General features: G+C 37.8%; 1 protein-coding gene, 1 non-coding gene and 1 pseudogene across 7 annotated transcripts; 2 read left to right on the top strand and 1 right to left on the bottom strand.

Annotated features, from left to right (window-relative positions):
- Positions 1-9720: 9720 nt before the first annotated feature.
- Positions 9721-12568, top strand: LOC109002250. 6 transcript variants are annotated; one of them, XR_004797583.1, is made up of 5 exons: positions 9721-10415; positions 11080-11176; positions 11799-11924; positions 12088-12165; positions 12253-12568. XR_004797583.1 is itself a non-coding variant. In XM_035682836.1 (5 exons), the coding sequence occupies exons 1-5, from the start codon at positions 9907-9909 to the stop codon at positions 12347-12349; spliced, it is 867 nt and encodes a 288-aa protein (XP_035538729.1). In that variant the 5' UTR covers positions 9721-9906; the 3' UTR covers positions 12350-12568. The 6 variants fall into 6 exon arrangements, 4 of the variants coding, with proteins under 4 accessions (XP_035538729.1, XP_035538730.1, XP_018835458.2 ...); XM_035682836.1 differs by having other exon boundaries at positions 11839-11924; XM_035682837.1 differs by having other exon boundaries at positions 11839-11924; positions 12088-12171.
- A 254-nt stretch (positions 12569-12822) lies between these two features.
- On the bottom strand, positions 12823-14420 carry LOC109015208 (annotated as a pseudogene).
- A 450-nt stretch (positions 14421-14870) lies between these two features.
- LOC118343858 lies at positions 14871-14949 on the top strand. Its single transcript, XR_004797648.1, has one exon. It is a non-coding gene; the product is annotated as a small nucleolar RNA Z155 (small nucleolar RNA).
- Positions 14950-15002: the final 53 nt, after the last annotated feature.

The following is a 15002-nucleotide window of genomic DNA, read 5'->3' as shown; positions in this document are numbered from 1 at the left end:
GCTTTTTGCATTGTTGGTGTTTGAGAAATTTTTTTGTGTTTTCGTTTGTGAACCCGTGAGCTCTAAATTGTTTCTAAAATCATAAATTTTGCTCGGGTTCTTGATGAATTGTTGGGTTGTATTGTGTTGATTTTCCATCCTCTTGTGTTTTGACCAACCTGAGAGTTGAGAGGCCTTTTTGGTAGTGTTTTGCCGTGTGCCGCCGCCTTTTGCAACTTTTCCTTTCACGTGATCTTCCATAATTTTTCCTGTCTTCGTGTGTATGTAATTTTTCCGTTTAATAATATTGTTGTATTTGTCGTTCATAAACTTTTGATTGTATTGGTTTGTTGGAATTGGGCCTTGGGCCGTTGAAGCGTTGGGTTGTAAATTGGAGTTGTTGGAATTGGGCCTTGGGCCGGATTGGAGGACGAGATTTTGCTTGTAATTGTGAAACTGTGTAATTATAAATGGAGGTCTATTGTATGTAAATGAATTATTTTAATTGTATATTCCTGTTAATTGTTGAAATGTATATTTTATAGTTTTTATTAAAATTGTGTTGTGGTATCACGTTGTCTGTTTGTAATTGTGACTGAACATGTGGGTGCGTGTGTATCACGACCCCAAGCCGAGATGGGCATTATCTCGATGGAGCTCCTCTGGTCACTCGGGAGCGTAACAGACTGACATGACGTCCCCTGAGTTGTAGGAGGGCGATGACGGGAATGGATGAGACGGCAACGCTCTCGTACCAATTCCGTAACCTTTTGGCTGGCGAGGTTAGAGGATGTTTGGCCATATACGCGCTGGGCGCAGAACTAGGCATTGCTCGTTATAAAGTCTCATGCACGGACGTTACCCGTGATGTGACAATGAGAATCAGGTCGTGCGGACGGTCCATAGGGGAGATCGTGGCGCATGCTTATTAATTAATAGTTATGATTGGACCAAAAATGGGATTTTCGGCGTGAGTGGTTAAAAAGAGTATTTTTGGAAAAAAGAACATATGGTGTTGTTTTATGTGGATTATGTCCGTATGGGGACGCGTGTTATTTTTATATATCTCTTAGATGTTATTTTTGGTTAATTACTTGTTGAGATGTCATAATCTCATTGCGGTATTTTACCCTACGATTCCGTCTTATGGTGCTGTAGAGTCTGACGTAGAGCCCGAGTATGAACCCGAGAGATCAGCTCCGTCGGAGGTTTGAGTTGCTGAGAAACTGTTCAGCGGGATTTGTTTCCCTTATGTTATTTCTTGTTTTTAATTTATCTGTCGAATGACTCTTTAATCCTTGTAAAGTCACTTTACTGTTTTTGAACAATTCTAGTACTTAATAAAGAAAGACTTTTTATTTCTCTGCTGCGAATACTATTTTGTATACTTATAGCATAATGTACACACACTCTAAGCATTGGTCGTTGGGGTGCATGATCCGTGTGGTCATCATCTCGGTGTCACGAACTCCACAAAAATAACACGTGGGGGTCAAAGGCACCACACCACCCCTCCTGATTCCCCTCTCACGCTCTGTTGCCCGAGATAGCCACCGTCACTCAACCATGTCGGAGATTCATGGTTGAACCCACAACGCACGTCGCATACATACACTGCCCATGCGTAAGTCACTCTCCTCCACTTCACTTGTTGAGACATTAAGCCCCTTATAAGTAAATTACATGTATGCCCTTCTTAGTAAGTGATCCAGTATTTGTTATTTATAATGATTTTTGTAATAAGACAAGAAGTTAGATGTTGGAAGTTGCAGGTATTTTAGGCGTTTTTAAAGTATTTTAGAGAGATGATATTTTATGATTTGGAGGATTTGTAGACAATAGGAAAATTTAGATTTTGTAGAACTTGGGTGTTGATTTCGAAATATGTGTTCAACTGAAAATTTACAAAAGTTACGTGTGACTATCTTATAGGTGATGATCGATTTTCTTTTCCGTTGGCACTATTGTGAGAAAATTCAAAGAATTTAAAAAGTTCAGGTAAGCGGAGTTCCTATATTAGACTTTGCACAAAAATAAAATAGACTGAGGTTGACTTTTGAAAAGTATTCATGTTTTGTTATGAAAAAAAATTTGAACTACCTCAGTTATTTGTTCAGCATTACTCAAGAGATTGTATTTAAGAATAAAGTATTTTTCTGGCATGACTGATGTAGATATGAGCTTATTTGTTTCTGAATTGTGCAAAAGAGAGCGAATATAAAATTTTGTGCATAAATTATGTTTTTGTGAACTAATTTTGTTATGTTCTAAAGATGTTTTGTACTCTGATATGATATGATATGATTTCTGAAAACCTCTGGCATAACATTCTGTTTCTGTTTCTGTTCCGTTCTGACCTTACCACAGGTATAAAATTGTGGCCTCTATTTGGGTTGGTACCAACTTTTCTCTTTCCGGTGCACCCACTTTGGAAGCAAAGTTTTTTTTTACATGGTCTTTCTTGTGTGCACACTCGGGACTCCGATAATAATAAGGAGAAGATTCACATTCTGTTTCTGCTCAGTTGACCGCCGAGATTTACATTACCCTACTACGGGGGTTAAACATGGTATCTATTCTGATATGATAAGATAAGATATGATGTTTTAGTTTATGTTATCTCAAAGGGATTTTAATTATGAAGATTTTTGAATTTTCGCTCTAATATTTTTTATAACAATTCTGCTACAAGTACCGTATTCGGGTACCCGTTACGGAATCATTGACGTGGCTAATGCCACGTCTAAAAATAAAATAAAATAAAAAAAAAGAAAAGGACGGAAAGCATTTGCGCAGAAGAAGACGAGTTCCGTTCTTCATCGTGGGGGAAAGGACGAAGATTGGGGTGTAGCAGTTTGAAGGTGATACTAGCTTCCCAAACCTGCTTTCCGTCCGTTCTCCAAACAACACAGAAAAAGACGAGTTCCGTTCTTCATCGTTACCATTTGTGCTGAAAAGAGAAGCACCAGAAATGTTCCAACGTTGAAAACAAAAGCACCAGAACTCGGCGTGTACCGAAACCATTCTGCGAACCGTGGGTTCGTCGTTCTTCATCAAGTTCGTCGTTCTTCAAGTGAGTGCCGTCGTACCCATGGCCTGAGTAATTTTTTTTTTCTTGATTTTTCTTCATCGTGTTCATGGTGTTGTGGGTATGCTCTGTTTTAGTGATTTTTTTTTTCTATTTTTATATATTTTTCGCCACCCAGTGTGACAAAGCCGTGATAACCTTTCTTCTACTTGTATATTTCTCAAGAAACGACATCGTGAGGAGCTTGGATGAGGCCGTTAGCGTCCTGCTGCAGCGGAGTCCCGAGAAGATGAGGGAGTTGATGCGCCTCACGTTTGTTAAGCCCAATTACAAGGTCGTGCCCTCTTGCTTTCTCAACGATTTCATCCAAGTAAGTGGTCTTTTATATTGAGACTTGGGGGATTGATTAGAATTGGAATTTGTATCTCGAAATTACTTCAACGTTGGTTCAAATTTTACAAAAGAAAATTAAGCGAAGAAAATTACAACGTTGGGGGTATTTCATCCAAAGTTGTTCGAGGAGAAGCTTGTGGCCACCCATTGTACCTCCGTGGGGGAATCATCTTTGTAGCAAGTTTGGGAAGCTTGGAGGTGTGAAAGGACAAAGATTGGGGTGTAGCAGTCTTCCATGGGTGTTCCTGTGTTGAGTTCAGTCCTAATCGTCTGAAGATAGTCTAGTCTTCATGGGTCAGTTTCATTTCACAAGTGTTGATAACAAGCAGAAAAAACAGTGCGTTTAACTTAGGATGCAAACGCACCATTTAAATAAAGCTGACTTGGAACCCGGGTAAGCGGCATGTCCCCGTCCCGGGTGCAGGTAGCTTTTTTCTTTTTATAATATTCTGATTATGCATTCTGAAAGAAAACGTTTTGTTTTACATTCTGAAAGAAAGTATTTTATTCTGCATTCTGAACTCTGTAAATGCTCATGTTTATACACTAGTATATGTTTTCTGTTTACTGAGTTGTTGATAACTCACCCCTTATCTCCAAATATTTTTCATATGATTTTGACGGTTTAGCTGAAGAACAAGAGTATGAAGTTTTAGCAAGGTGTGATGATTGTAAAGGAATAAGTGTCTGAGAGTACAAGTACTTATTTGAGAGTCATAGTTAGTAAATTGGTTATTTTTGGATATTTTAATGTATTGAATTAAGGATATTTTCGAATCTTTGAGAAGTTGCTAATTTATTTTATTGAGAATTTCTTTATTGTTTCGGTAAAGGAATATGGATATTTAGTTCGAGTTCAACTAGACATCAGTAAACCACTGCCACGCGTTAAATGCCTTTGTCTGTCGGAGGAGGAAATTATCTAGGTGCATCTGAAATATGAAGGCCTACCTAATTTTTTTTTATTGTTGTGGAAAGTTAGGACGTGGAAATAAAGACTGTGAGTTGTGGCTAGAGTCTAGGGAGGTGTTTGAAAAAGATAGGTTCGTTATGGTGCTTGGTTAAGGGCAGATGGAGGGAATACTGCTATTCGAAACCTTAAAAATAACACGGTTTTTTCTGATCCTTCACCAGCGCTTGAACATAAGGAGGGGGATAATTCTTTGTTTTCGGAAACGGTGGCATAGGTTTCAAATCCTTCTATTCTACATAATAGTGCTCCAATAATGGGAAAGAAGGAGACATCAGTTAATATTGATGATTATCGGGTGTAGAGGTTAAAGATGAAGCAGACAACGTTGTTGCAAATTGCGAAAAAAGAAGTGAGCTTTTCTAAGCATGGTTTGCCAAATATCATGCTATTCTCTGATGGGCCGAAAAAAAAAACATATTTACTCTGATGGGAGGGTAATTAATGAGGGTGGATCTGCTTGGCCGAAAGCCAAGAGTAATTTGTCTACTGGGTTGACAATTGCTAAGGAACAAGTCTTCCACAGGCTAGGTCTTGTTCTTATAACCAGCAAGAGAAATTCATCTCATGGACGATGAAGGGCTCCATCTTCACAGAAGGGACAATGGCATAGGAAGGGTTCGGGTCTTCTTTAGGCGAGGCAAGTGAGTCTTCGAATTAGTACCCACAAAACAACTTGCAGAGGTTTTTCCCTCTACTATGTCGTCTGATTTTCATGATTTGAATAGGGTTAAATCCTCTTGTGATGGCCAATTGGTGGACATTAAGGTGTAATCGGCAGAGGCTGAGGTTCAACCCTACCGACAACCATGCAAATCCTCAGCTGGAACTCCTATGGGTTTGGGAACCCACAGGGTGTTCGTACACTTTGGGACTTAGTCCGGAGTGAAGATTCTGATGTGGTTTTCCTCATGGAAACCAAAATGTGGCAGGTCCTATGGAGAGGTTGAAGTTTACTTTGGGATTTTCTGATTGTCTTGTTGTAGATTGTGAGGGACGTAATGGGGGTCTGGTTTTATTTTGTCGTAGGGAATCTGATTTAGAGATATTTTGCTATTCAAAAAATCATTTTGATACTTGGGTGTATGATATGCATAATGATTTGAGATTCCACATTACTGTGGTCTATGGATATCCTCAGGCGAGTAAATGACATGATGTGTGGAGAAGAGATTAATGAAGTTGTTTTCAACTCAGGTATAGGGTCCTTGGTTATGTTTTGGGGATTTTAATGATATCATTTCTAATTCTGAAAAAAGAGAAGGTCGGGTTAGATTGGATGGGTAGAATGCAAGACTTTCAGGACGCACTTAACTTTTGTTGGTTGAAAGGTTTAGATTCTAAGGGCCTTTATTTACTTGATCTAATATGAGATAGGGGAATACACATATTCAAGAACGTCTAGATCTATTCATTGCAAATCCTGATTGGTTGTCTATGTTTCCGATGTCAAGGTTAATAATTTTCTTACTTCACACTCTCTGATCATCATTGTATTTTATTAAACATGATTGGTTTTGTTGCTCCTCAATGGAGAGGGAGGAAACCATTTCGTTTTGAAGCAAAGTGGGTGGGTAGTAGGGGATGTGAAGAGGTTATATCGGATTCCTTGAGGGGAGGAGATAGTGTTGATTCTGTTGAGGTTTTACGTAGTACACTTTCTTCTTGTAGTCGTAATTTAACTGTTTGGAATTCTGCTCAATTTGGTAATATTAAATCACAGTTGAGGTATAAAAAGAACGAGTTATCTAGAGTATCAAGTGGCTCTCAAGCAGCGTTGTCTTTGCCTTTTATTAACTCTCTTAGATATGATATCAACTTGTTACTGGAAATAGAGGAATTAATCTGGAAATAAAGATATAAGGTTTTTTGGTTGTCTTCGGGTGATCAAAATTCAAAGTTTTTTCATAGGAAATAATCATAAAGGAAAACCAAAAATTATATCAGTAAGTTATTAGATGATGATGGTGTTTGGCAAGAAGGGAGGGCAATGGAATCGGTTGTTACAAATTATTTTTCTTCATTGTTTGCCACATCACAGTCGGGTAGCATGGAGGGTATTCTTGATACCATTCAATCCAAAGTAACTAACTCTATGAATGTTGATTTATTAAATCCATACTCTAAGGAAGAGATCAAATATGCTTTATTTCAGATGCAACATTTAAAGGCACCTGGACCAAATGGTATGTCTCTTATCTTTTTTCAAAAGTACTGGCACATTACGGATAGCTTGGTAACCAGGTCGGTTTTATCTTGTTTGAATCATGGTTGTATTCCTACAAAGCTAAATGAGACTTTTGTTGTACTTATTCCGAAGAGGAAGAAACCTTGAAAATTATAGAGTTTAGGCTTCTTAGTCTCTGGAATGTTGTTTACAAGATTATTGCTAAGGTTAATAGCAAATAGGCTTAAACTCATTTTACCAAAAGTGGTCTCTCCTAATCAGTGTGCTTTTGTTCTGGGTCATCTTATCACGGATAATGTGCTTGTGACTTTTGAGACATTTCATGCTATTTATGAAAAGCAAAAGGGTCGTTGGGTGTGATGCTTTTGAAGCTTGATATGAGTAAGGCGTATGACATGGTTGAGTGGTGTTTCCTTGAACAAGTTATGTTGAAATTTGGCTTCAATCAATGGTGGGCGAATTTGGTTTTATCATGTCTCACTTCAGTGTCAGCTAGGTTTGGGTACCAAAAGTATCTCAAGTATTCTCAACATTCTCCACTACTATTCATTACTTTTATTACTTTTTACCTATTTTTTACTATTATTCATTACTTTTCATTACTATTCAATATTCTATTATTACTTTTTCATTACTTTTTCACTACTATTTACAAACATTACGCTTCTCAAGTATTCTCACTACCCAAACGTATTTGAATTTTTTTCCAACAAAAGTATTGAGACAATGTGATCATTTATTACCATATTTATTTGTGCTATGTGCTGAGAGTTTATGATCTCTTCTTCAAAATACTGAGCGACTACATTTGATTAATGGTGTGAAAGTGTGCCCATGGGCTTTTGCAATAACTCATTTATTTTTTGCGGATGATAGTTTGCTATTTTGTCATGCTACTTGAGCTCAAAATGAATCTTTACAAAGACTACTAGATATTTATGAGTTAGCAGCCAGACAATAGATTAATTTAGAACAAACAGAGTTGATTATTAATCCAAATGTGGGTATGGATGAGGTTAATGATATTATGGCCATTTGGAATGTATCTTTTTTGCAACATCATACTCGATATTTGGGACTCCCTGCGTTTGTTGGGTGTTTTACGATTGCTACTTTCCATGATTTGAAAGAAAAGGTGTGGACTAAATTACAAGAGTGGAAGGAACAACTACTTTCTCAAGCTTGGAGAGAGATTTTGATTAAACTTTTTCAAGCTTTGTCAACATATTCCATGAACTATTTTTTTTTACCAAAAAGTTTCTCCAGGGAGTCAGAAGGGATGTTTGCATGGTTCAATGGGGTCAACAGAATTCATAACGTAAATTACATTTTGTGAGTTGGCAACGTATGTGTCTATCAAAATTTCAAGGGGGTATGGGTTTTAAGCATTTGGAGTTATATAATTTAGCTTTAATTGTGAAACAAGGGTGGCGGTTATTACATAATACTCAATCCCTATTGTATAAAGTTTTTAAAGCCAAGTATTTTTCTCATGTGGGATTTTTGCAGTCAAGTTTGGGTCGAAAGCCTTCATATGTGTGGAGAAGTATTGTAGCCAAGAATATTTTGCTATCTGGATGTACTTGAAAAATAGGGAAGGGTAATAGAGTTAATACGAGATAGAGGGCTTCCATTGTCTTGGCAACCTCATTTCTTACCTCCCAACCAGTTTGTATGTCCTGATAGTACAGTTGATACCTTGCTGATCCAGAATTCCAGCTCTTGGGACCATGACTTGGTGAAATCAGTTATCCCTCCTTTTGTGGCTAAAACAATTTATATACTTCCTTTGCTTTCAAGAGAGGTTGAAGATCACATTGTGTGGCAAGGTATAAAGAGTGAATATTATTCTGTAAAGTCAGGTTACCATACAGCTTTGGTGCCATTCCGACATGAGGATAATGCTGAAAGTTCATATACAGCGGAAACCAAACTGTTTTGATACCAATTTTGGAATTTGAAACTGCCAAATAAGGTTAAAAATTTTAGGAGGAGAGCACGTACAGAAAGTCTTCCTACAAAAATAATTTATTGTTAAAAGGGATTATTTAATCTAGATTGTGTGCACATTGTCAGGTTGGTTTGGAAGATTGTATTCATACTTTTTGTGGATGCTCATTTGTTCGACCAATATGGGCTGCTAGATGTCCACAGATTTGATCTTTGGTGGGAATGGTGGATCGGTTTTATGATTTGTTGTGCATTGATGAAGTTTGATTTGCACTTAGTTCCTATTTCCCTTCTATTGCATGTAGTATTTGGAAATGTAGAAAACTTAAGATATTTCAAAATTCTGATTGTGTTATGCAAGAGATTGTTGATGATTGCCTAATGTATGTTGAGAGCTATAATTATGTCAAGAACCAGCATTTCGTGGTGTGTAAGGAGTACTTGCTCTCATGGAAAGCTCCCCCAAGGTATGTTTTAAACTGAATTTTGATGGTGCCTTATTCTGACATTCAAAACTAGCTAGTGTTGGTGTTATTATGAGATTCATAAAGGTGATGTTGTCATGGCTTCAAGTTGAAAGGAACAAGGAGAATATGAGAGATGATATTGAATCTTTGGCAGCACTGCGGAGATTACAAATATTCTTATTGCAGTTGGGTATATCTAAGCTGATTTTGGAAGTGGATTCCTTGACTATAATTAAAGATATTCGTTCGAATGTACCAAATTTATCCAGACAGGGATCAATGATTGCAGAAATTCAGAGCCTTCTTGGGTTTGAAAGGCATAAGATGATCCGTGTTGGTCAACAAGGAAATGAAGCTGCTCATTTACTTGCAAGACATGCTTCTTTTGTAGAGGACACCAATATCCAGATTTCATCCAATCCCAAGTTCTATTAGATGGTTCATTGTAATGTAGCTTGTCGTGCTACTATGTACCGATCTTCTTTATGAATGAAACATTTTATTTTGAAAAAATAAAAAAGTCTCTAAAAAAATTCTACTTTTTCATGATAAATCTCCTTTTTTTTTAGAGGTTATCCGTAGACAAAACTTAACATGCAAAACTTGTATTTTAACGTTAGCCTTTTTTATCTGGATTTGAGGAAAGGTTTACGGAGCCAAGAGGCCTACACTCAAGCCCAGTGGCATTTTCGTAGTTCACTACACAAATAGCGTCTACCGTCTCAAACCTAACCCGCAGCAACTGGAACCTTCTCTGTTCTCACACAAAGCTTGCAGCTACGTCTCAAACCAAACCCTAATTCAGAAATTTTCTCTCTCTCTCTCTCACTCTCTCTCTCATTCTCACAAATATTTGTGGAGGTATGTTGGCAGATGTTCGGGGGCAATGATACTGAAAACTACCTATTTTCTGAGGGAATAAATTTCCCTAATGATTATGAAAACAGTTCTTCTGGGTGCAAGCGATGCTGCGTACCAATTGCGTACCAACGGCCTACGTGGAGAACTTTGTCAGAGAATAAAAAAAAAATGTAAAATGAAAGAAAATGCAGAGAATAGAAAGACGGAGGGAAAAAAAGGCAGCCCGCGTTCAAATCCCCCAAATCTATTGATCCCAACGCATTATCTCCCCCAAATTTCTTCCTCAACGCAGGCATCTCTCCCAAATCTCCTTTGCGCGCGACGACGACGAGATGGCGAGGCTCCTCTGCCGCGAGGGTCTCCTCTGCGCGCGACCGTGACGGTCTCCTCTGCGCGCGAGGACGACGAGATGGCGAGGGTCTCCATTGCGCGCAACCGCGAGGGTCTCCTCTGTGCGCGACTGCGACGGTCTCCTCTGTGCGCGACCGCGACGGGATGGCGAGGGTCTCCTCTGCGTGCGACCGCGACGGTCTCCTCTGCGCGCGACAGCGACGGTCTTCTTTGTGTCGATGATCCCAGGTACTCCATCCTCTGTAAAAAAAAATGTATGTGAATATTATGATTTCATCTCTGTGCTCACGCAGAAGGGCATTCTTTTTTAAATCAGATGCTGCCATCTATGCGTCTGAAATAATCTATTCTTGCCAAACTGGTTTGGTTCATACATTTTGTTGATGGTTGCTCCAATAAAGCACCCCCATCCCGTGAGTGGATAATCCTTCAATGCATCTCTAAAACCTTCAACTTAAAAAATTGGTTTGCAAAAAGCTTTTCTCGGCAGTGATAGATATACAGGTGCCACAAATAACCATTGTGGTTTCAATTTAGTTAGTATTTTCTTCAATGCTCAACATATATTCGTTTTGGCAAATCCGTCATAAAATTTGTCTATGGTCACGGTTGAAAATCTGGTTGAGAGGATCTTAAAAAAAAAAATGGAAATTGTATAGAGGATTAAATAGTAGGTCTTCCTGTCAGTTATTAATCTGGAGTATCAACATCTTAAATTCTCAAGTGGCTTTGTTTTCTGTGGATTTATATACTTTTGTTCAGACAGCTTAATGTCCAAGGCAAACCATTTGTTGGGTTGGGGTTAGACTAGACCCTTCCTGAGTTTGGTTCTTATTGATTCTTGTATGCTAGAAAGAACTTTACCATTGTACCAAATATTTTTCTTGAACAGGAAGGGATTGCTTATGTCATTGGCAGAGAGTCAGAAGAATGTCTGTTGTAAAAATCCCTTTTGCTCAAGTCGGGCTTCTTATGGCAATGTTGAGAGGGTATTCCACCCCCCCCCCCCCCATTATTTGATGGATGTCTTGTCTGATACCTCTCATTATTCCCTTTGACAAGAGTTGCTAAACTACTGATCAATGCATTGCCAATATGATCTTCTGAATCCAATGTTCCTTGGAGTCTTGTACCTCTTTAGGCCAGCAACACATTAAAAAAAAATGAATGGTCTAGCTTGCTTATGTGATGGTAAATGGGCTTGGTTGTTAGTAATGTTGATGGCTTTTTAAATTCTAGGAATCTCCAGCTAAATGCTCTGAAACATGTTGTCAACTCAATGGAAATTTTCTCATGTTATGTTGTTGTGGGATTTAATATTTTATTTCTACTCTTTTCTTTTTCTTTTTTAATAAATTCTAGTACTTTTAGGGTTCTATAAGATACAAATTATTTTTCTACAAATTTTAATTTTCTAAGTGTGATTGGGGATGACAGATTAGGATGAAGAAGAGCATTTCTCAATTGTGTATTCTATAGTCTTGCATTTAAAATTAGTCCCTCTTCATCCATTTATTTTGTCTTTTCTACTAACCATTCCATGGACGCTAAGTTGGAGTTTAGTATGTAGATAATGACTTAAAGTTTCTAATCTGTCTTGGCATATTTCAGTCAGCTGCATGATTATTTAGCTTGTGCCTCTTCCTTCTAGCTATCTGTAATTTGCCTCAGCTGCAATATGCCTCAGTTGGCACGTGCAATAATTTATTTGGGACTCAAGAGAGTGTTCCCGTTCAGGTTACATAACTCTTAATTAGTGCTTTTAAATTATATTGTGTTTTGTTCTTTTTATTCATAGGATTGCTTTTAAATCAACTATAATGCTTAAGAAGTGAGCAGATTTTTTTGTAAGATTTCTCAACTATATATATAATATGCCCTTTTTTTTATCTGTTGTTAGTCGCCCCAAAACACTACCCAAGTGTTGGACTTTAGTGGAATCCAGATTGGCACGGCAGAGATCGAGATACAAGAAAGTGTAATGGTTTTTGTTCCACTTCGTCACTCTCTCTATTTGACTTTGTTACATGTGGATGAGTTTTTAACTATTATATTATGTTCACAGATGCAACTTGGGGTGGTGGATGGAACCTAGCCAAATAGCTTGTCTGGGACACAACTGTGGCTATAAGTCAATGTACTTGGAGAAGTTGGTTGGATAGTTGTTTTATTTTAGAATGGATGGGAAGTTGTTAAAAACATGTTGATATATTGTCAGATGTAAATATATTTTTTTTGGGACGATTGATGTTAAATACATGGATGGGAAGTTGATAAAAACATGTTGATATTTTTAGCTCTTTTTTATATTCTTTTACTTGGAAGATGTTGCAAGGGAAGTTTGTGAAATTAGGGACTTGAATGAAGTTCAGAGTTTATGATACTGAGTGCAGGAATTTTAAAAACATTTGAGGATGGTCTCTTTTTGCCATGCAATTTGCCATGATCATTCTATAAACAGATTTTAGTACTTTGCAAATCATATTATTTCCAATTCGATGATCAACAGATTTATTGCTAGTAAATGACTGACCTGTGGGCCTAATGGACAACAATGTTTTTTCCAGAATTTTACAATGGATGCAAGTGATCCTGTCTTTGTGTAAGGAAAGCCATAGTTGCTTATAAGTTATTATTATAAGCAACTATAGTTTTCACATGATACCCTCAGCTTGATACATGCCTTGATATTAGAGTACACATCAATACCATACTACTCTTTAAATTTTGAAGCAAAATAAGTAAACAAAACTTCTTCAAAGTCTCGCCCTCCCAAGCTTATGTCAAAAGTATGTGATAATATCCTCATATGTCCAGCCTCAAATAATGCAATAGAGACATGGTGTCACAATGACCAATGTCAACAAGTGCAACGTAAATTGGTCCAGAGCTGGGGAAATCTGTTTTATAAATTCCAAAACTAAGTGAGTGGTAGTACAGTCATGCATCAATCTCAAAGGCCTTAACCCAGCAATTGTCGCAGCATTCAAATATGCACATCTTTGCAAGTCCATAAAGTATGATGGGATCCCCGATTACACAATCTGAAATGGGCATTTCCAAACGTTTCTCTATTATCTCTTTCAAATGAGAAAAGAGCATTGCCAGAATCTGCACTGGTGTACAGGTATGGCTCTCACCCCGGTTCGTCAAGTGAATCAAAATGCCCCCATCCAGACCTTTAGAAGTTTCAAAAGGCAGCTTTTTTAGCTCGTTCTGTACATCCATATCTAAGAATTCCTTGCCAATTAGTCTTTTGACCTGAGATATTGTGGATTTCAGATTCATCAATGCAGAAGCAGCACCAGCAGATCCCATAAACCGTTGCTTCTCCCCAAAACATACCACAGCCGGGGTTTTACGTTTCGATTCATCATTCAACAAAACATCAATACCCCTTTGCTTCACCACGGCAATAACACAGTCCTCATTTCCAATATCAAATCCCACCACACTCATTTCAACTGATTTGGTTTTAGTGCAAACCAAAAAAAGAAGTAACTTGATTAAGTCCAAATTCTCACTTTCCCCAACCAACTCAAGACTTTATACCTTGGATCTTTTCCACAAACCTTAAGTTTCCCTACAACAATATTCAAAATTTAAACAAGAAAACATAATGGTGAGAATGCCCAAGCCCGTAAACCAATATCCAAAGAAATGTAAACTCACTCTACTTGAACAAAGGATATTTTCAGTGCAAATTAAAAATTAAAGGGTGTTAAAAATTATTATAGTCATTCAATCCGAAGCCAATCAATTAGCATACATCTAGTGACCTCCCAACTATTAAAGCCAAAACAAATAGACACAGAAACTAAAAACTTTCTTCCCATTTTCGTAGCAACCAAAAACAGGGCAAAGTTCTATCTCACAAGCTAATCTGTAAAAATCCAATTTGAGAAGCAGCAAAGAACTTTTCCTGGTTAAGAAGGACAGATTACCTGATTTAGAGACTATTTTTCGACAAAAAATTCCACGAATTACCTAAATTCAAAACCTAACTTTTGAAAACTCTTAAATCAAAATATATACACAATACAAAATTAATCAACTGCATGATTATCTGCTACAGAGAGAGAGAGAGAGAGAGAGAGAGAGAGATATACCAGTGGATGTAGTTGTGTTCGCGGGAAAGAGCCGCAACGAAGGCACGCGGAGAAGATTAGGGCTTGGACCAAAAAATGGGGGTTAAACGAAAAATGGAAGCTTTTAGGTGGAAGAGAGAAGAAAATCGATACTTGAAGAGAAGCCAGGCAGAGCAGAGGAGGCACACGAAGAAGAGAGAAGGCACAGACGGGAAGGGGAAAAAACCAGAGAAGAGAGAGGGCACGAAGAGGAAGAGAAAGAGGAAGAGAGAAGGCACGAAGACTGTGCCCTTCGTTCAAAACTATGCATTTTGTCAAAATATTTTATTTATCTTCAGATCCCGCCCAAACTTCAGCTCCTTCACGTAAAATCAAAAACGGTTCGTTTCATTAAATTGATCCATGTCAGCACATGGGTGCACTTCGATACGCAATTTCGCTTAACTTTAGAGTTTTCCTTATGAAAAACCAATGGATCCTTTGAGCCCTCACTCTTCCTTTCATACTCTTCTTTTCTTTTTTGGGTCTGTCATTCAAACGTTTTTGCTTTCTTGGTTTTCGGTTTCCTCGATTTGTTTTAAATCTGATTCGGAGCCATTGGCGTGATGATACACAACTCTGAAAATACATCATGTGGACTAAACCATAATCAGACTACAATTATCTGATCAATGGCTCTTTTTTTTTCCTCTCTTGTCCTCTTAGAAATTATAATACTATTTATTTA

The sequence above is a fragment of the Juglans regia genome, chromosome 11, assembly GCF_001411555.2.
Source record: "Juglans regia cultivar Chandler chromosome 11, Walnut 2.0, whole genome shotgun sequence".
Lineage (NCBI taxonomy): Eukaryota > Viridiplantae > Streptophyta > Magnoliopsida > Fagales > Juglandaceae > Juglans > Juglans regia.
Note: the sequence above shows the minus strand (reverse complement) of the source record. Positions and strands in the feature narration are given on the sequence as shown.

What these genes read in the sequence shown, in the direction of transcription:
- LOC109002250 (XM_035682836.1), top strand. Translation starts at nt 9,907, where the DNA reads ATGATTATGAAAACAGTTCTTCTGGGTGCAAGCGATGCTGCGTACCAA. An exon ending in CTTATGGCAATGTTGAGAGG is followed by an intron (nt 11,177 to 11,838) that starts GTATTCCACCCC and finishes TCTTCCTTCTAG; the next exon opens with CTATCTGTAATTTGCCTCAG. An exon ending in AAGAGAGTGTTCCCGTTCAG is followed by an intron (nt 11,925 to 12,087) that starts GTTACATAACTC and finishes ATCTGTTGTTAG; the next exon opens with TCGCCCCAAAACACTACCCA.